Source organism: Sceloporus occidentalis, unplaced genomic scaffold (genome assembly GCF_023333645.1).
Source record: "Sceloporus occidentalis isolate IW3139 unplaced genomic scaffold, rSceOcc1.0.p SCAF_8, whole genome shotgun sequence".
NCBI lineage: Eukaryota > Metazoa > Chordata > Lepidosauria > Squamata > Phrynosomatidae > Sceloporus > Sceloporus occidentalis.
The window spans coordinates 4,772,606-4,793,041 of record NW_028316988.1 but is presented as its reverse complement, the minus strand read 5'-3'; the positions used below and the strand labels follow the sequence as shown (position 1 = coordinate 4,793,041).

Genomic DNA, 20,436 nt, shown 5'->3' with positions numbered 1-20,436 from the left:
GGCTAAACATCCCCAGCTCCCTGAGTCATTCCTCATAAGGCATGATTTCCAGATCCTTTCTTTCCTGCTGTATTGAAGCGGTGTCATATTAAGGATGCTTGATTTCTGCTGCTCCAGAGAATAGGGACCCAGAGCAATGGATGCAAGCTCCAGGACAAGAGATTCCAGCTCAACATTAGGAGGAACCTTCTGACAGTAAGAGCTGTTCAACAGTGGAATACGCTGCCTTGGAAAGTGGTGGAGTCTCCTTCTTTGGAGGTCTTTAAACAGAGTCTAGATGGCCATCTGTTGGGGATGCTTTGATTGAGAGTTCCTGCATGGCAGGATGGGGCTGGACTGGATGTCCCGTTGCGGTGTCTTCCAACTCTATGAGTAACTATTCTAACCTCTGATTCCAATTAACGTATTGCCTTGACTATGGATCCTTCCCCTGGCTTCTTTTAGGATTACCGTGAGCCCTTCTATACTTAGACAGTGCTATGACTTTGTGACTGTGACTGTCATGGCTCTCTCCTATGAAACCGTAGGATTTGTCGTTTAGTGAGGTACTTCGAATTCCTTGCTGTACTGCAAGGCCAGTTCCAAATACATCCTCACACTACAGATCCCAGGACGAAACCGTAGAATTCAAGTAGTATCTTACTCCCCTAACTCTGTAGCGTAAATACACCCAGGGACTTAACTTTTGCTTGCAAAAGAACTTCCTGGGAGGAACCTTTTGGCTGGCTTCCCAACTTCAATGACCTTTTGGACAGTGTCCCTTTTCCCCTCTCCGTTCCAGATGGGACCCGACTGAACCGCACCAGCGCATGGGTTTGTTGTGTTTTTGCTTATTGCTGGAAATGGCAGCTTTGAAAAACAAATATCAAAATCCACTTTCAGCTTTTTAGCAAAGAAGGCCCTTATCTCTCTTGGGCTAACAAATGCTCTCCTTCCCTCAAGTATATCATTGCTTCGCGTCTGCACCAAAGAGGCATGAACTGGAGACCTCTTGGCAGGTTCTGCCAGCCATTTTTGACCCCTTGTTGTTGTGGTTGCCTGCCTTCAAGTCATTTCTAAGGTATGGTGACCTTGTTGTGGGTTTTGTGTTGGCGAGATTGGTTCAGAGGAGATTTGAGATTGCCTTCCCCTGAGGCTGAGAGCATGTGACTTGTCGAAGGTCACCCAGCGGGTTTCGTGGCCAAGCAGGGAATCGAACCCCGGTGTCCAGAGTCGTAGTCCAATGCTCAAATAACTATGCCATGCATGGACGCTATTTTGCATTTAAATCCCCCAAATGCCTGACTTGAAGCCGTGCCATAGCAAAGTCCAAAACATCTGTAGAACCCAGAGGTTGAGAGCCAAGGCCTGAAGTCAGGAGAACCTAAGAGGAACACTGCAGGATGAGACCAAGGGACTATATTGGAGTGGGCAAAGTCAGGAATCAGGAGGCCACATGTGGCTCTCAGAGGGCCACACTCATTGCAAAAAATGCAAACCTTTATTCCAAACACTTTCCAGGTCATGTGGAAGCATCTCACTGTGTTTTTGGGCCTCCGGGGCAGCTTTATGTCCAGGAGAGAACATTTTTTAGCAAGAGAAAGTCAAAGAATCATCCTAGAGTTGGAAGAGACCCCAAGGGCCATCCAGTCCAACCCCATTCTGCCATGCAGGGACTCTCAATCAAAGCATCCCCAACTGATGGCCATCCAACCTCTGTTTAAAAACCTCCAAAGAAGGAGACTCCATCACTCTCCAAGATTTTGGGGCCAAGATTATGGATTTTGTTACTACCCATGGATAAGTCAAGGGTAAAACTTAGGGGCATGTAACAAAGGATCTAAAGGGTGATGCAAAGGAAAATAATGGTCACCCTTCTCTGGACACACTCCATCTTCTGAACATCCTTTTTGAACTGTGGTACCCGAACCCGGTCAGAAGAAACCACTTCATATTCAGTTTCTGGTTCCTATTAGGAAGAAGGCCTAAAATGGAGGCCAAAACATGGCACAATGTGCCACATCTCCCCTACGTGGCATTTGGACCCAATTTTTCCATGTTCAAAAAATGCTGATGCCCCTGAGCGCCACATGCCACCCAAAGTCCTCACTGGCCACTTGCGCGTGTTGCACGTCTTCATCATTTCCAACTGATGGCGACCGTAAGGTGAACGTATCACAGGGTTTTCTTGGCATGTTTCTTGCCATTGCCATCCTCTGAGGCTGAGAGAGTGTGACTCGCTGAAGGTCATCTAGTGGGTTTTTGTGGCTGGACAGGGATTCGAACCCTGGTCTCTGGAGTCATAGTCAAACGCTCAAACCATGATACTACATTGGCTCTCACCCTGATACATATAATCCAGCATCTTGCTTTGCCTAGTCCAGTCGTACTGATCTTTTGGAAAGGCAGTATATAAATTGTTGTTGTTGTTGTTGTTGTTGTTGTTGTTGTTGTTTACCTGGCATGAGGACAATTGCACCTTCCCTTGGTCTCTTTTGTGGTGACAAATGGTCTCTTTTGCGGTGACAAATGCGTTGCTACAAATACAGAGACATCTTTAAAAAAGCAAGCAAGCCAATAAATGTATTTGATTGAACAGCATTGCATCCGGAATTCATTTCTGTGTTGTTGTTGTTGTTGTTGTTGTTGTTGTTGTTTTTCCAAAGTCATTAAAAGTTTAACAATCAAAACAAAAAAATATGCCAGCCGTCTTAGAGGAATTAAAACAGAGCCCCCTTAATAAGATCTCTTAATATGTTAATCAGCCGGGGAGAACGATGAAACATTAATAAGACAATAAATATGATGAATATACATCAAGCGCCAAAGCATCATGAATAAATAACATTATTACAGAAGAGGAAAATGTGAGAGGCAATAACAGGCGGATTATATTGGGAAATGAAGTACCAAAGTGGGAGGGGAGGAAAAGGGTTATAAGGGAAGAAATGTGTTGCCTGCAAATAACATTGCGCTTTTGGGTTCCGAAAGGGCCATCCAGTCCAACCCCTTTATTCTGCCATGCGGGAACTCTCAATCAAAGCATCCCCATTGACAGATGGCCATCCAGCCTCGGTTTAAAGACCTCCAAGGAAGGAGACTCCATCACTTTCCAAGGAGCCACATGTGGCTTAGAGGCACCATAAGTGCTGGAAGTGCCACCACCGGGGTTTTGAAGCAGCCAATTGTGGCGAATGGATTGATTCCCTGGCCTCTTGCCTCCACCAAAGGTTGGCTCCTTTGTGAACCTTGCTGACTAATGGATACTCATTCAAGGAGGCTGCCAATGGCTCTACGCCTGTGTGGCTTGTGAACCGGCTCCCTAGTCCACATTCCCTTCATACCTCTGGGAAGGAATCAGTGCGAGTTCCTGCTCCCACGGTCGGTGCAAATGCCATTGCCATGTTCCTGCTTTGCTCACAGAGTTGCAAGAGGCCACAAAGGCCATTGAGATGCAGGAACCCTTCCCTGGGCCTAGTTGGAAACATCAAGGGGCTTCCATGTTGAGAAGCTGGAGCTGGAGCATGTCCAGAGGAGGGTGACCAAAATGGTGATGGGTTTGGATGACCATGCCTTATGAGGAGAGACTTGGGGAGTTGGGGGTGTTTAGCCTGGAGAAGAGAAGGTTAAGAGGTGATATGATGGCCCTGTTTAAATACCTGAAGGGATGCCATATTGAGGAGGGAGCAAGCTTTTTTTCTGCTGCTCCAGAGAATAGGACCCGGAGCAATGGATTCAAGTTACAGGAAAATAGATTCCAGCTCAACATTAGGAGGAACCTCCTAATAGTAAGACTTGTTGGATAGTGGAAGATGCTCCCTCTGAGAGTGGTGGGGTCTCCTTCTTTGAAGGTCTTTAAACAGAGTCTGGATGGCCATCTGTCAATGGGGATGCTTGGATTGAGAGTTCCTGCATGGCAGAATGGGGTTGGACTGGATGGCCCTTGGGGTCTCTTCCAACTCTATGATTCTGTGTGTCGATGATTCTGTGTCAGTCAGGTAGTGAACCCGCTCCAAGTTTTAATCTGAAATGTAAAGGAGGAGAAGCTATTGGCATAGATAGGGATCAGCAGCATGGAGTTCTCTGATCTAGAAGCCGCCACCTGCCACAGTGCGCAAGGATCTGATTGCTCTGAAGCAACTGTGACCATGCGCCTACTTTGGAAACAGAAGCTCAGAGATTCAATTCCTGGCATCTCTGGGTTTTCAAACAATCCATATTGTGATGGGAAGGACTGTTTTCTCTGCCTGAGACCCCAGAGAGTCCATACTAGCCAACTTAGGGCTGCATGGCCCAAAGGTCTGAGTCAGTGGAGAGCAGTGTCCTCTGTCCTCCCAGCCTCGGTCATCGTCTCCTGACCTGTACCTGCGTGGGAAGAGAGCCTGACGTTAACCCCAGGAGAATGGTTGCTATTCCTGCAATTGGGAAATGGAGCCGTGAGTCACAGAGTCACCTGGCCTTCAGTGGGATGACATGCCTCCTCTCGCACATCTCAGCTCATTTGTCATAGTTACATAATCGCCTCGGAGCTTTTCTGGCTGACGGTGGCAGGAAATGCAGGGTGACCACAGAGAAGGGAAAGGAACGGCGTCTCACAGCGCCTGGCTCGCACTCAAGACCCAAGGCCGGAGGGAGGATAAGCAAGCCAGATCAGCTGCAGAAGCCCTGACTCAGCCTCTGAACGCCCAGCCGTGGAAAACGAAGATGGAGAAGAGGGACTCCAAAGCACACGTTGGCCCAGCCACTCATGGCTAGAGACTCCTATGGCGATGGAGCAATGCATCCATCCTGGGTTGCAGTCAACAGGACACCCCTTCAAATACTTAAACAGGGCTATCATATCACCTCTTAACCGTCTCTTCTCCAGGCTAAACATACCCTGCTCCCTAAGTCTTTCCTCATAAGGCATGGTTTCCAGATCCTTCACCATTTCGGTCGCCCAGGGCCTTCCCTGACTCAGTCTATCCATCTGGAAAGCAGTCTTCTTCTTGTCCTACTGCTCTCCACCTTGCCAAGCCTTATTGTGAGCCATGTCTTCTGTTGATATGGCCAAAGTATGGCAGCCTTAGTTTAGTCATTTTGGCTTCTAGGGAGAGTTAAGGCTTGATTTTCTCTATGTATTGGTCTTTTTAGTAGTTTGTGGTATCTGCGGAGCTCTTGGGACCTTTCCTCCCGTCGACAAATCATTCATGGAGAAGCCATTTTTGCAACAACGGATGATCCCATTATTACAGAACGGCTGCTCCGTGAACAATTTGAGAACGGGAGAAGAGCAGGACACACTTCGGTCATGCTTCGCATCTGGAGCATTTGGGCAACGATATCCACGCAGCAAAGTCCTTCATTTCCTTCCTACCAGCTTTCTTCATTGTCCAGCGTTCATAGAGGGATGCATAAATGGGAAATACAATGGCATGGATCATCCTGATTTTAGTGTTCCAGTTCCTTCTCAGTGGCCCTTCCATGTCTGAACCTTCTTCTGAATTCTCCGCTGCAATCTACATCCATTCTGATCAATGAATGGAAAATCTTAAACTATATCAATGACTCCATTGTCTGCGTTAATGTTGTTTAAATCATCCATGGTCATATTTGTATTCATATCCTATGTCAGTGATGGTGAACCTTTTAGAGGCCGAGTGCCCAAACTGCAATCCAAAACCCACTTATTTATTGCAAAGTGCCATGTCCCTCTGGCTTTCTAGTAACAAACTCTGGCAAACTCTGTGCTGGGGCAACGGCACATGTGCCCACAGAGAGGGCTCTGAGTGCCACCTCTGGCACACGTGCCATAGGTTCACCATCACTGTCCTATGTATTTCCCTTCCCCACTTTTTCCCTCTTTTCATTCCCACCCTTTCTCTATTATCATACTTTTTAATATCCAATAAAATATATTTAAGAGGAATGAAACGTATATCAACGCATAACAAAATGAGCACAGCTGCGTCAACCATTTTGCATCTAGCGGCCCTTTCGCTGCCTTTTCTGGAAAGCACCAAGACGCTTAAAGAAATGCAAGTGACGCCCGGAAGAAATACATAAATGACTATCTCCCCTTGGAACACCCCTTGCTCCGAGTCTGTATTATTCGCACCAAACAAAGCAGTTGATTTATTAACAGCTATTATAACAGCGTCAAGCATTTTAATTGCCGTCTTCGTCCCTTTCTCCTCTCTTCCACCGTAAAATATGAGACGTTTCAGGCTGCTCTGATACCCAAATGCTCCGATAGTTCTGGGGACAGTTGAGCAATGAGCGTGCGTTGCTTAAGCAAAAGCAACATCCGGGTGACTGGGAGAACAAGCACTCCAGATTATTTAACTGAGGATGGAAACCAGAAAGAGAGAGAGATGAGGCAATGCACCGACAGAAAGAACAAAGTCTACAGCATGAAAGGATTTATGCATGGAGAGTGGGATATAAAGGACTGGAGCACAGCTTTGGATATAAAGGACTGGAGCACAGCTTTGGCACAGCTTCCGGCCTCTGAAGACGCATGCATCATTTAAACAGCATACCTCCAAAGCGACCCGAAGCAACTTTATTTTGGCCTGTCTGTCCAGCCTCATTGTAATGTCTCCTGGCTTGACCTGCTCCTAGCCAACCTTAAAAGCCAGCGGCACACTGGGCAAAGAATGTCTGTTCAGCTGCTGATCCAACTGAAACAAGGATGATGTTTCCATCCTCCTCCTTCCAATGAGCAAGGCTGCAGCTTCAGGAGCAGGACCCTTGTCACAATTCTTTGTCACAGTCTCTCTTGCTGGTGGGAAGGGGATAGGAACACCCGCCTCAGTGGCACTACTAGGAGGGTGCTGGGGTTGGGGACCTCACCAGGTGACACCTCAAAAGAGGGATAGAATTATAGAGTCATAGAGTTGGAAGAGACCTCAAGAGCCATCCAGTCCAACCCCATTCTGCCATGCAGGAACTCTCAGTCAAAGCATCCCCAACAGATGTCCATCCAGCCTCTGTTTAAAGACCTCCAAGGAAGGAAACTCTACCACTCTCTAAGGAAGCGTCTTCCACTGCTGAACAGCCCTTACTCTCAGGAAGTTCCTCCTAACGTTGAGCTGGAATCCCTTTTCCTGGAGCTTTCATCCGTTGCTTCGGGTCCTATTCTCTGGAGCAGCAGAAAACAAGCTTGCTCCATCCTCAATATGACACCCCTTTAAATATTTAAAACAGGGCAATCTCAGATGCCCCTCTGGAAAACTCAAAGAGACAAAACAAATAAAGGGGGAAAGGAGAGAAAATGAACTTACCTGTCCAAAAGGAGGGATTGGGACGACGTGAATGCATTCCTAACCCCTTTTTTGGTATGTAGGGTTTTATCCTGGATTTATTCAGGTCTATTATCACACTACCAATGATGAGGATCTTTGTTAAAAACTTGGGGGTAAACCCTGATATCGGTTATCCCAGATTAACTGGGTTTTTTTTGGCAGCCTCCCCAAACGTAATCTGGTGCATTTGGGATGCGTGTGAACAATGGAGATTCATCCAGAGTCATCCTGGATTATTTTCACTGTGCGCATAACCCTTTAGTCTTACAGTCATAGTGAATATGGAGCAGGTGTGTAACTCAATACAGTTATGGCAATCTATGGAAGGACTTTGCAAAGGCTGGAGCATAACAGTTGGTCAGGGATGAAAGAGTAGCCTGTGAAGATTAGGAATCAGTGAGTGGGGTTTAGGAGTTTGAATAGTTTGGAAAGGTAGTCAGGGTCAGAGAGTTAGAGTCAGGGTCAGAGTTACCTAGGCCTATATTTTCATACCTGGCTCTGATCCCAGTGAGCCAGAGCATTAGGCAAACAGGCTTTGAAACCTTCTCTTATCTGATTGCTATCTTGCTGTTTATAACCAGGGTTGGCCCAACCATTAGGCAAAGTAAGCGGGTCGCTTCAGGTAGCAGCAGAACTTGCTAACGGTACTTTTTTGGACTGCAACTCCTAGCATGGCCATGGTGGCTGGGGGATGCTTGGAACTGTAGTCCATAAATCAATGTATTTCGCAACGTTTGGGTGGAGAAGGAAGAAGCATCATCAGCGCCTAGTCATTCCCTTTGGCAGAATTGTGCATTCCAGGCAAACTGTCTTCCATACCCAAATTCATGCCCTTGATCCAAAACAGGGAGAGGTGGGATACAAATAAATATTATTATTGTTATTATTATTATTAATCTGTAACCAAGGGTCTCACCAAAAGTATATATATATATATATATATGCCCCACTCACTTCCATGCCAGCATTCTCTGAAGATGCCCTTGGTTTGGGTCCTACTCTATAGAGAACAAGGTTGTGCCATTACCTATGTGGCAGTCCTTCAAATCATGGCTTGGGCATCTCTTCATCAGACTCAGCCTACCCAAGTCTGCATCTTATGAGCCCCTTTAAGCATTACACTTGGATATCAGTTTAACAAATAAAAGGGTCCATACAGACAGGCCAAAATGAAGCTGCTTCAGGTCACTTTGGAGATATGCTGTTGAAATGATGCATGCATCCTAAGAGGCCAGAAACCACACCAAAGCCATGCTCCCGTCCTAAGGACCGGAGCGCAACTTTGGCACCACTTCTGACCTCTAAAGATGCATGTTTCATTTAAACAGCATACCTCCAAAGTGACCCGAAGCACCTTTATTTTGGCCTGTCTGTACGGGCCCAAAGTTGCCTTGGTCCATGAATGACCACTGTGAGTTTTGGAAGCAAACTGTTCATACTATTGGTCTAGTGGAAAGCCCTCCCATTAAGCCATAACAGTATACCTTCCAAATATCCCGACTTGGCAAGGAAAGTCCCATTTAATTCTCCGCTGTCCTATTTCTTCAGACACTTTTAAAATGTCCCAGTTTCTCTCTCCTCCTCCCACTTTCCCCCTTTATCCTCAACGGGCTTCAATTCATCAACTGATGGACTGGGACCAGCAACTGGGTTTAGGCCTTGGAGTACAACAATGCCCAGAATCCAAGCAGTCAGCTGGACATTGTAGTCCAGAAAAGCAGCATTGCCAAGTGTGGAAGTGAAACTAAAGTGGGCACGCTCTCCCTCTCCAAGAGATGAAGAGTGAAAGAGAGTGCCAGGAGTATGGGCGGCTGAGGTTAAGACAATAAGGAAGTTGCCATGATTTTCCCCTTCTGGGTTGTTCTGCTGTCTCATGCTTGAAAAGCAAAGCAAGGAAGGAATCCTTATTCCAAGAAGGCCATGCATGGAGTGAAAAGGGGGAAATAGTGGCTGGTCCAACTCCGCAGAAGTCGGTCCGCTCTTTGGAGGCTTTCTAGGGACTAAAGTCCTCCATTTGAAGACTCTAATACTCGCTGCGACAGTGCCACTGAGACAGCAATCTCCGCTGTACTTGTGGCTATGGTGGCAGGTTGAATGCGGGCATTGCCTCCCAGATACAAATCCTGCCCTGATTTGGCAGGGACAGTCCCACTTAATCCTCTGCCATCCCAGTTTTTAAGCTGCTTTCTAAATGTCCCAGTTTCTTTTTCCTCCTCCCACTTTCACCCCTTTGCCCACAGTTTTCTTCAATCGCTGCAAAGTGAGTTCAAACTGCAACAATAATTTGGGCTCAAATAGGGAACGGAGAGAATCATAGTATTATAGAGTTGGAAGAGATCCCAAGGGCCATCCAGTCCAACCCCATTCTGCCATGCAGGAACTCTCAATCCAAGCATCCCCATTGACAGATGGCCATCCAGCCTCTGCTTAAAGACCTCCAAGGAGGAAAATGCCACTGTCGGACAGCCCTAATGTTCTTCCTAATGTTGAGCTGGAATTTCTTTTCCTGGAGCTTGCATCCATTGCTCCGGGTCCTAGTCTCTGGAACAGCAGAAAACAAGCTTGCTCCCTCCTCAATGTGACATCCCTTCAAGTATTTAAACAGAGAAGAGGAGACAGAGTTGCCGTTCCCAGTAGGCTTAGGCAAAAGCAAACTGCTGCATGTGCGTTCTCCCTCACCAACAACTAAAAGCATCAGAGGAAGCAGACTGAAGCCTATGAAAGCTCCTGTGACCAACGTCTTTCTTTCGGCGAGTCTCAAAGGTGCTACAAGATCTCTCTACGCACTGATTCTACAGACCAACACAGCTATATCTTTGAATTCTCCCATTAACAACATTGCCATCCGGATCATACGCCAATGTCACTTGGAGGCGATACAAGGGTGAACCATGGATTTGGTGGTACGCACTTTTTCTTCTCTTTTCTGGCCGAAAGACATAGTTTATAAGTAACTGGTTGGTTGGATAATTTGATGGTAAGTACTGTGTGATATTTGTATGGAAGGTTTTATATATGTTTAAGGTCCATCTCCCTGTCTAAGCTGCTTGGAACAGGAACTTTCAGGCATCCCTAGGCTTCAAACTCGGAAAGGCCCAGTGACCAGGTTTGGGCAAGGCACCAGGAACTTTGCTCTGTCTCTCAGGAAGCCGCCCAAACCAGTCCTGTATGTCAACATGAGAAGCCACGTCCCTCTTTACCTGGGAGCCCAGGAATCCATCCAATGGGAAGCCTGGCATTAGCATAGCGAGGGACAGGTAACCCTGAAGCATCATCACCTGGGCAGCCGGAAAGTATAAAAGAGTCTTGAGTCATGGCCCGGCTGCTTGTGATGGGAACAGTCTCCTTGGAAGGAAACACCTTGGGAATACCAGCACAGGATTGCTCATGCCATAAAGAAGGGAAGAAAAGCAGTCTGCTTTGAAACCACCGGGAATTAGAAGCTGGGCCACCATTGGAACATGTTTTAGCAGAAGCGGAAACAATCCCTCCTTTTGGACAGGTAAGTTCATGTTCTCTCTTTTCCCACACTCATTTCTTTCGTCTCTTTGAGTTTCCCAGAGCGGCATCTGAGATTGCCCTGTTTTAAATACATGAAGGGATGGCACATTGAGGATGGAGCAAGCTTGTTTTCTGCTGCTCCAGAGATGCATGGATGCAATGGATGCAAGCTACGGGGAAAAGGATTCCACTTCGACATTAGGAAGAACCTCATGATGGAAAGAGCCTGGAGAAGAGATGGTTAAGAGGTGATAGGATAGCCCTGTTTAAATATTTGAAAGGGTGTCACATTGAGGAGGGAGCAAGCTTGTTTTCTGCTGCTCCAGAGGACAGGACTTAGAGCAGTGAATTCAAGCTCAGGAAAATAGATTCCACCTAAACTTAATAGGAACCTCCTGACAGTAAATGTTGTTTTAAGATACTCTCATGGAGCGGTGGCGTCCCTAGCACTGGTGTTGTATCTTATGGCGCCATTGATCTCCTCCCATTTCACACCATACAGAATGCTTTGCAATGCTTCTTTTGTACTCATGTGACTCTTCAATGGTAATTCCCATAGACCACTCAGTGCAATGCTAACCGTTGTGACGTAAACAATGAGCCAAATTAAAATTGTCGCTTCAGGTGACAATATCGTAAATGTGACCTAAATGTATTGGCATATATGTGGCGAGGATTTGGTTAAAATGTGAGGTTTTTTAACATGCTTTTTAAAAGAGAAGCAGGTGAAGGCCACAGCCCATTTCTGCCAAAAGGTAGGGGTTTGAGGAGCAATGGTGCCACCCCTTTTAGGGTGTCCCTTGGTGCGGTCCGCACCCCCCTAATGATGCCACTTCCTTGGAGACTGGTGGCATCTCCTTCTTTGGAGGACTTTAAACAGAGGCTGGATGGCCATCGGTCGGGGATACTTTGATTGAGAGTTCCTGCATGGCAGAATGGGGTTGGACTGGATGGCCCTTGGGGTCTCTTCCAACTCAAGGATTCTATGATTGTTGGTATCAATAGTCCACCTGAATGTTGAACTAAGCAGAAATATGCACAAACAATCCAGTCTGACACCACTTTAACTGCCATTCCAGTGCCACCACAAACGACAGTTACCACTATTCCATAGCATTGAGCCATGGCAGATAAAGTGGCATCAAGATGCATCATTTCTGCAGTATGGATGCAGCCCTAGTTTACCCCTACCTTAGTTCTTTGAACTGTTATGAAGCCTCCCTGTTCTTCAGCCCAATTTATTAATAGGACTGGCACATCCATGGATTTTGGTACCCATGGGTCCTGGAACCAAGCCCCAGAAGGGCATGCCATTGCCAAGGGCCAACTGTAGATGAGCTTAACTGAGAGCGATGCTGAGAGATAGTTCAAGTATAATTGGAATTGCTTCCAGGGGAAATGAGGCAGCCTTTGGGAAGACCTCTGAGCAACAGATTTCTTTCAGTGACTCCACCTCCTTGGTGACACTTGGTCATTTAATGGCCCCATGGATGGCAATGGGGTGAGATCAAAGGCCGAGGAGGATGTTGACAAGGCACCGAAAGGCCTTTGCATGCCTCTTGGGCTGAGCTGTGCAAATGGGTGTCTCTGCCTAGGATGAAGCATGCGATGTACACACATCGCTGGCAGGGCAGGTGACAAGGAGTGCAAGTATTTGCAGCATTCCTTTCAGGTGGGAAACATGTGGCCTTCCCAATGGTGTTGGATTGCATCTCCCAGCCAGCAGATCCAATGGAGAAGGATGCTGGGAGCTACAGCCCAATGACATCTGACGAGCCACATGAGTCTTACCAGTCTGCCCTTGGCAGGAAAAAAGAAAATCGCCCTCTTTTCCAAATACAGGTGGCATTGTTTCTTGGAGACAAAACGGCACCATTCACGCACAAATACGTTTGAAGGAGCTTGGAAAAATGCAGCAACTATTTAGGGGGAAATACCTTTTAGCAAACGCATCTCGCCTCTCCCTCCATTGCCAAAGGTGACAGAACATGTTTAGCAGCCACAGAATGCTGACTGCAAAGATACATTCATGTTAGTCTGCAGAGTCAGTATGCAGACAGATCTTGAAGCACCTTTGAGAAAGAAGTTGGCAGCATGCGCTTTCAGAGGCCTAAGTCTACTTTCTGAGATGCATTTGGTGGTCTACTTCCATCAAATGCATCTCCATCAGATTCATCTCAGGAAGTAGACTGAAGCCTCCAAAAGCTCATGCTGCCAACTTCTTTCAGTTACTCTCAAAGGGGCTACAAGAGCTCTCTACACACATAATACTAACTGATTTGTGCATATGAGGAGAAGAGGGAGAGAAAAACAGGCAGAAAGAAAACAGAACGGAGGACATGGAATGGGAACATTGATCCTTTATGCTGCAACATTTTGTTGCAGGCCACCCTTCTTAAAGCCAGCCTTGTTCTCTGATCACAACCATTGGTTTGCTGTAATGACAAAGGGACAGCGACCAGAATCCTATTACACTCGTCCCTTCATATTCGCTGGGGTTAGGGGCACAGGACCCTAGTGAACGTGGAAAAACCTCAAATGAAACACTGGAAGGAACACCTCTCTAGGAATCTCTAGGTCCTCCAATGCAACTCTGTGGTCAACATCTGCCAAACATTGACCATAGAGCTGCGCCAGAGGAGCTACAAATGCCCAGCGGAGTGTCCTCTCTGGGAATCTCTATGTCCTTCAGTGCAACTCTTGGTTAAAGTTGACCATAGAGTTGTACCGGGGGACCTATATATTCCTAGAGAGAACATATTAATCAAATCTATGAATAATCAAAGCCGCAAATGTGGAGGGACGAGTGTCATTTTATATGTTCACTTGACCTTATGTAAAAAGGACCTTGTATCGAAGAAGACGTTTGATACTTTCTTGTGCAATGTCCCCATCAACCCCGTCATTGGAAACGGTAGTCTAGGAAGGATGAAAGGTACCCAACTGGGAAAAGAAAGCTGGCATTGCCCTCCCAGATCTTTAGCGAATCGCAGGAGATCTGGCTGGGTGACTCCATCTCTCTTCACAAGAAATCAATCCATATTAAAGGGCTGATGTGCAGCATTCAGATCACCCATCCATACTGACACCTCTCCCTGGCATCACTCTGTGATTCCCAGATCTGGTTTCATCTCTTTCCAATCATGCTCCGATGGGCCACAGTTATGGCGACCCTAGACAGGTGATTCATAGAATCATAGAAATGGAAAAGACCACAAAGTCCATCCAGTCCAACCCTCATTCTGCCATGCAGGAACTCACATTCAAAGCATCCCCATTGACAGATGGCCATTCATCCTCTGTTTAAAGGCCTCCAAAGAAGGAGACTCCACCATTCTCAGAAGGAGCACATTCCACTATTGAACAGCCCTTACTGTCAGGAAGTTCCTCCTAATGTTCAGATGGAATCTCTTTTCTGTACTTTGCATGCATTGCTCTGTGTCCTATTCTCTGGAGCAGCAGAAAACAAGCTTGCTCCATCCTCAATATGACACCCCTTCAAATAGTGGCAGAATTCAAAGCTATAGCTGCGTTAGTCTGTAGAATCAGTACGCAGAGAGATCTTGTAGCACCTTTGAGACTCACTGAAACAACGAAGTTGGCAGCATGAGCCTTCGTAGACTTCAGTCTACTTCCTCAGATGCTTTTGGTGGAGTGGAAACCAGGGACAGACCTATATATGCCATTGGCATGGAACAATGTCATTTCAAATCCAAAATCTTTGGTGTCTCGAAATGAAGTAGCATTACTTAAACAGGACTATCCTATCTATCCTGTCTCTGCATTAAACAGGCTCTCCATTGCGTCTCTGGGGTATACTTAGCAAAACGTCTCATGCATAGACACATGGAAGATGTTCCCCCAGGAAACAACTTCGGTGACACTTTCTGATAACCACCTTCAACGATCTGAAGGGCTTCCATAGACAGTCAAGGAGACTTGTCCCTTATTCCTCCAGAGAGTAGGACCCCTTTGAATTTGAAGGAAGGGGGATTCTGTGTGAATATTAAAAAGAGCTTCCTAAAGATACCAGTTGCTTTCCATTGGAACAGTCTGCCTCAATGTCATCAGAGGTTTGCAAGAAGAAGCGGATGGGGATAGGGATGTCGCCGGAGCAGGATTTGCACAAGGACCAAGAGCTGGACCACTTTGTCCAGCACTGACCAGCCAAATTTGAGAGAGAGATTTGGGAATTGCAATTGCATTTGGGACTTAGAAGAGAGCTTGGAAATGTTACTTTTCGGAACTAGAAATCCCAGGGTTTTAATGCCCTTTCGCATTGCAGTTGGCCCTCTGTATCCACGGGTTCCTTATCCAAGGATTCAACCATCCATGGCTTGAAAATACTTTAATAGTAATGACAATATAATTGTACTGTAAGCCGCTTTGAGTCCCAGTTTTTTGGGGAAAGCGGGATACAAATAATAATAATAATAATAATAATAGGACACCAAACTGTCTTTTTAGGAACCTTTTTGTTTCTTGAAATGCATCCCACGGAGGGGGAGAGCTCCATTATTTTCAATGGGGCGCACCCCTGCGGCGCATGAGGGCCTATGGGTCTTGAATATCAGCGAGTCTCCATTTTTGCAAGGGGGTCCAGAACGCATTGTATATTGCATATTGATCCCAAAAAGCAAACCTTGACGTTGCCATTTTATATAAGGGACACCATTTTACTCTGCCATTGCATTCAATGGGACCTCGGCATCCATGGTTCTGGGGCATCTTTGGAACCAAACCCCAGCGGATATGAAGGGTCCAATGTGTACAGAGTTATGATTCCACTTTAACTATACTATATCCTGGTGTTTGTAGTTCAATGAGGCACTAGAGCACTCTTCCAACTCTGATGATTCTAGATGATTCCTTTAACTGCAAAGCCTATCATTCCGTAGCATGGAACCGTGGCATTTATAGTGGAACCATAAGTGGTGCATTTAGTGGAAGGGCCCTTTGTTCCAGCCAAGGAATTCAGAGGCGCACTGCCTTTGAACATGGAAGCTCCTGTTGCATTACGTCAGCTGCAGGAAGCGCCAGGGATAAAGATCCTCAGGCAATCCGAATGGTTTACAAGGCAGCGGAGTGTCCCAGCCATCTTAAACCCAAGTCCAATTAATTTTATAACCCGGGTGAGTAATAATATCGGTCGCTGTTTCAGTGATAAAGAGCCGGCACCTGACAAGGTGAGCATATCTTTGTCCAGGAATTGTCATGCGGCTGCATCACCTGCACAGGTAGAAAGGCGACAGGTGAGGGTTCGTCTCCATGCCACACCTCCATTGGAGCATGCATCTTGTCAGCATCTCATGGGGATGACTCAGGTCCCCTTCTGGTTGTATTTTGAATTCTCCGGCTCAGCTCCAGAAACAGGTCCGACTTGTTTAGGGAGTAGATGGCGCATTCGTGTTTCTTCCTTATGGCTCCAGGCGTTTCGGAGCTGCGGTTGCAAAACTGCTTCCCTTCGACACCAAGCTCTCCTTTTAGGAACCCTTTTGTATTTCTGGAATGAATCCCACCAGTTCTCAGAGAGCATTAATGCACATCTTTTTTGCTTTCGGGATTTCAGCGACAATATGTTTCCAATGTCACTTTATTTGCGCGATTGCGTGTGATCATCATTCTCACAGTCACTCGCCATTTCAGCTTCATTTGTGGAATGCTTTAAATGCACTTTAATCCCTCTTTAATGTCAGAATCAGTCCCAGTGTGATAAACTCCTAGGGCCGCATATAAATAAAGCCCTGTGTACTTTCTTTTGGAGGGCAAGCAATGAAAATGAAATGCCATAGTTGACTCCTATGGTATTGGGGTTTATAGTTTGGTAAGGCATTTGGTCAGGGATTTATAGTTTGGTCAGAGCTCACTGGCTGAGAATTCTCTTAGGAACAATCCAGGTTGACTCTTCTTTAACTGCCATGGCTCAATGCTATGGAACCATCATCATCATCATCATCATCATCACCACCACCACCACCACCACCACCACCACCACCACCACAATACTTTCAAACCATTGATGGTTGAATCCTTGGATAAGGAACCTGTAGATACAAAGGGCCAACTGCAGAATGAAAGATCATTAAAACTCTGGGATTTCTAGTACAAAAAAGTAACATTTCTAAGCTCCGGTACAAAGCCCTGTAAAGCAATGAGGGTGACAAATGTGTCCGGTTCTATCCCGACAACAACCCTGCAAGGTAGAGCAGGCCAAGAAAGAGTGACAGGTCAAGGGCTGCAACCGCACTGCAGGAATAATCCAGTTTGGCACCACTTCCGCTGCCGTGGCTCAGTGCTACGCTAGTCTGGCTATTGTATTGTAGTTTTGTGAGACATTTAGCCTTCCTTGTCAGAACGTTGTAGTGCCACCACAAAACGTAAATCATTAAGTTCTATTGCTGAGCCATGGCAGTTAAAAGTAGCGTTAGTTAAGGCCTGCGTTTGGCTATTTGTTGCCACCGTCGCCAATCACTGGGCTTATCTGTCTGTCTTAGGCTCTTGTACGGCTGCCCACCGCCGCCTGCCACCACCAAGCAGGGCAAATAGATCCCTCTAAGGAGATCCCTTGTGGATTTCATGGAGACGGCAACCCTCCTCTCTTCCCAGCTCAGGAGAAGCACCGGCTGGGGTACGTTTTTACACTTTATTTGGGTGACTCTGCCTCTTGTCTTCTCTCCCCTGCTTTCGTGGTGACGGGCGGTGGTGGCATTCGTGGCAGCCTACGGTGGCAAAGGTAAACCCAAGGATGTAACAGCTTTGCTGGATCAGTCCTAGTAGACAGATCCTCGAACAGCTGGATGCTTCCACCTACATGCAGGGGATGGCTTGGCTTTGCTCCTTCTGGCGCATGGTGGACGGTGCTGGTTTGGATGTATTGTAATTGCTGACATGCTACGCTGTTGTAAATTGTATCCTATAACATAGTGAAGGGGCCAGCACTGGATGGTCAAGGGGCCAGTTTTGCTCCCTAGGACTCACCATGGGCTTTACCAGTTCTGGACTTGAACATAAACAAGGCGGAATGGAATCCAAACCATAAGAAGCAAGAATTGTGCTTTTATGGAGGTCTATAAAGGCCGGAACACCCAAAACAAAACATGTCCAGGATTAAAATATATGTGTGTGTGTGTGTGTGTGTGTGTGAGTGCGTGTATATATATATGTAGGGTTGGCACTTGAAAGCTTTAGGGGCCTCAAAAAGAGTCCTGGAGCCACATTTAAACCTCACTCCAGCATTAGATACTTCAAGGTCCACTCAGCCTTCCATCCTTTCGTAGGTCGAAAACATGAGGACCCAGCTTGTTGGGGGCAATTGGTTCACACATTGTAAATCTCTTAGGGAGTGCTAGTTCATTGATAAGCAATATAGAAATGTACTTTCTATTGTTATTCTTTCACTCATAGTTTCACATTCTCTTCTGGTTTTTCCACAGGTTCTATCATGTCCTGCTTCACCCAAATATGGCGCACAGAAGTGCCGGACTCCCCTCCGACGAGTCCCACCAGCCCCGTCCCGGCTGCGCCCCACGAGATCCCCATCCCGCTCAGCCCAATTGTGATCACCTCGCCCTCCTCCTCCTCCTCCGACAGCAGGCCCACAGTGTGTTCCCCGGTATGTTCCCCGATTCGATCTCCGGTCTGCTCTCCCGTCCGTTCCCCCGTGGATGGGAAGACGCACCTGGGCTCTCCAACGGACAGGCCCACCTCTCCCATCGAGTGCTCCATCTGCTTCAACACTTACGACAACCTATTCAAGACCCCCAAGATCCTCCAGTGCAACCACACCTTCTGCTTGGAGTGCCTCGCCCGCCTGGCTGCGGCCCGTCCCCGTAACTGCGTCGAGGATGAGCTCCCGTGCCCGTTCTGCCGTCAGATCACTGAGATCCCCCTCGAAGGGCCGCCGGGCCTCCAGACCAGCACGGACGTCTTGACCACTCTGCCGCCTGAACTCCAGCGGGAGAAGATGATCTGGATGGAAGGCACTAAACTTTGCTGCCGGCAGTCGTCCGACCCAGAGAACGCCGACGCCTGCATCAGCATCGACATCGCCCCCAGCAAACCGGAAGTCCCAGAGTTGCCCCCGGAAACCTTCATGGGGCGGCTGGCGCGCTGCGACGTGTGCGACGACTGGAAACGTGTCCTCCTTCTCTCGGCGCTGATCATCATCCTCTTCTGCATCATCCTCTGGCCACTGCACTGTGCCATGAAGACAGGCAACCTCCGTTGTTTTGCCAGGACATACACCATGACCAAGCCCAATTATGTGACATATCACCACCCTACCACCCCAGCCCCAACTATGGCCCCTGTTGATCCCATAGACTGATCTGAGGCTATGCGTACCATGGGGTGCTTTCTCAGGAACCGAATGGGAAGGGATGGACTCAAGCGAGGTGGAGAATCATGCTTTCTGCACATGAGGCCCTGGGTCCAAATCCTGACCTTTCCTGTTCAAGAATGATAGTCATTTTTAAAAGGATCATGTAGCACATAATGGGAGAAACCTTCTGCCTAAACCTCTCAAGAGCTGCTACCAGTCAGAGTAAGATAATGCTGGAAGGCTGCATAGACCCACTCTCTGCAGGGTCGGCAGTTGCAACATAACTCACGGTTTTCTCATCGGCTCCTCTGCATTGCCGCTTGATCCCTCCTTGCTGCTCTTTTTATGCACTTCTAATGTATTAAAAGCATTGCCTGTTAGGTATTTATGCCACTGTATGCTGATTTATGGGCATGTAAATGTGAATTGTGATGATGGGCTACATCTCTCTTTCAATACCAATGCGTATTCTCACAAAGGGGGCAGCGATAAAGCGACATCGACAGGATTACTTACTGTGCAAACAGAGCCCACTGCGCAAGAGGCCTGTTGTGTAATGGACACCATAGCCCTGTGCGCCCTGTGGCATAATGGGATGCTTTGCAAGACATCCTGATATGCATCCTTGCAATTGACTAAAAGGGGTGCATCTCACATCAGGGATATAGGTACATCATCTCAAAGCCACATGCAACAGCCTCTGATCCAGGCTTCAAGCATCCGCTCTTATAGATACCAAAGCTGCCCCCCAGTTTATGTCCTATGCCCTGTGGTTTAATGGATTCATTTTGTTACCTAAAATACACAGAGGCAGGCCTTTTACAAGGTTGAGACAACACTGTGGCCACCTTTTCTTTTGGACATCCACCAAAGACCAGTGTTAATATGTGACGGAGGAAGGATTAAGTAGAGGAATACAAGGACGCTATTTCGACAGACCGACTTTGATCAACCGCTCAAATGAAGTTTAACTGTGCCTTATATATGTTTGGGAAAAGAGGAAATATTTAATTTTTTCTATGTGTTAATAAACATTTCAGTTTTATAGAGATGGTGCTGTGTGGTGATGTTATGCAGATTGCAATTTCCCAGGCCTTGCTTTTGTTTCGCTTTGCCAAGTCGGGAAAGTCATTTTCCAGTTGCAAAGAGAGGAAGGAAACGACTGGAAGCGAGGAGTTTATCACATTGGGGCTAATTTTGGCATTAAAGAGACATTAAAAGTGCATTTAAAGCATCCCGCAAATAAAGTGAACATGGCGAGTGATTGCGCGGATGATTATCACACGCAATCGCGCAAATAAAGTGATATCGGAAGTGCGCCCAAGTTCTGACCTTGCTGTTGGAAATGGC

The 20,436-nt window shown here is 46.9% G+C and overlaps 1 protein-coding gene across 2 annotated transcripts; it reads left to right on the top strand.

Annotated features, from left to right (window-relative positions):
- The first annotated feature begins 10,708 nt into the window (after positions 1-10,708).
- RNF223 (ring finger protein 223) lies at positions 10,709-20,082 on the top strand. 2 transcript variants are annotated; one of them, XM_089536915.1, is made up of 2 exons: positions 10,709-10,767; positions 18,200-20,082. In XM_089536915.1, the coding sequence occupies exon 2, from the start codon at positions 18,208-18,210 to the stop codon at positions 19,090-19,092; it is 885 nt and encodes a 294-aa protein (XP_089393041.1). In that variant the 5' UTR covers positions 10,709-10,767; positions 18,200-18,207; the 3' UTR covers positions 19,093-20,082. The 2 variants fall into 2 exon arrangements, with proteins under 2 accessions (XP_089393041.1, XP_089393040.1); XM_089536914.1 differs by lacking the exon at positions 10,709-10,767 and adding an exon at positions 17,343-17,394.
- Positions 20,083-20,436: the final 354 nt, after the last annotated feature.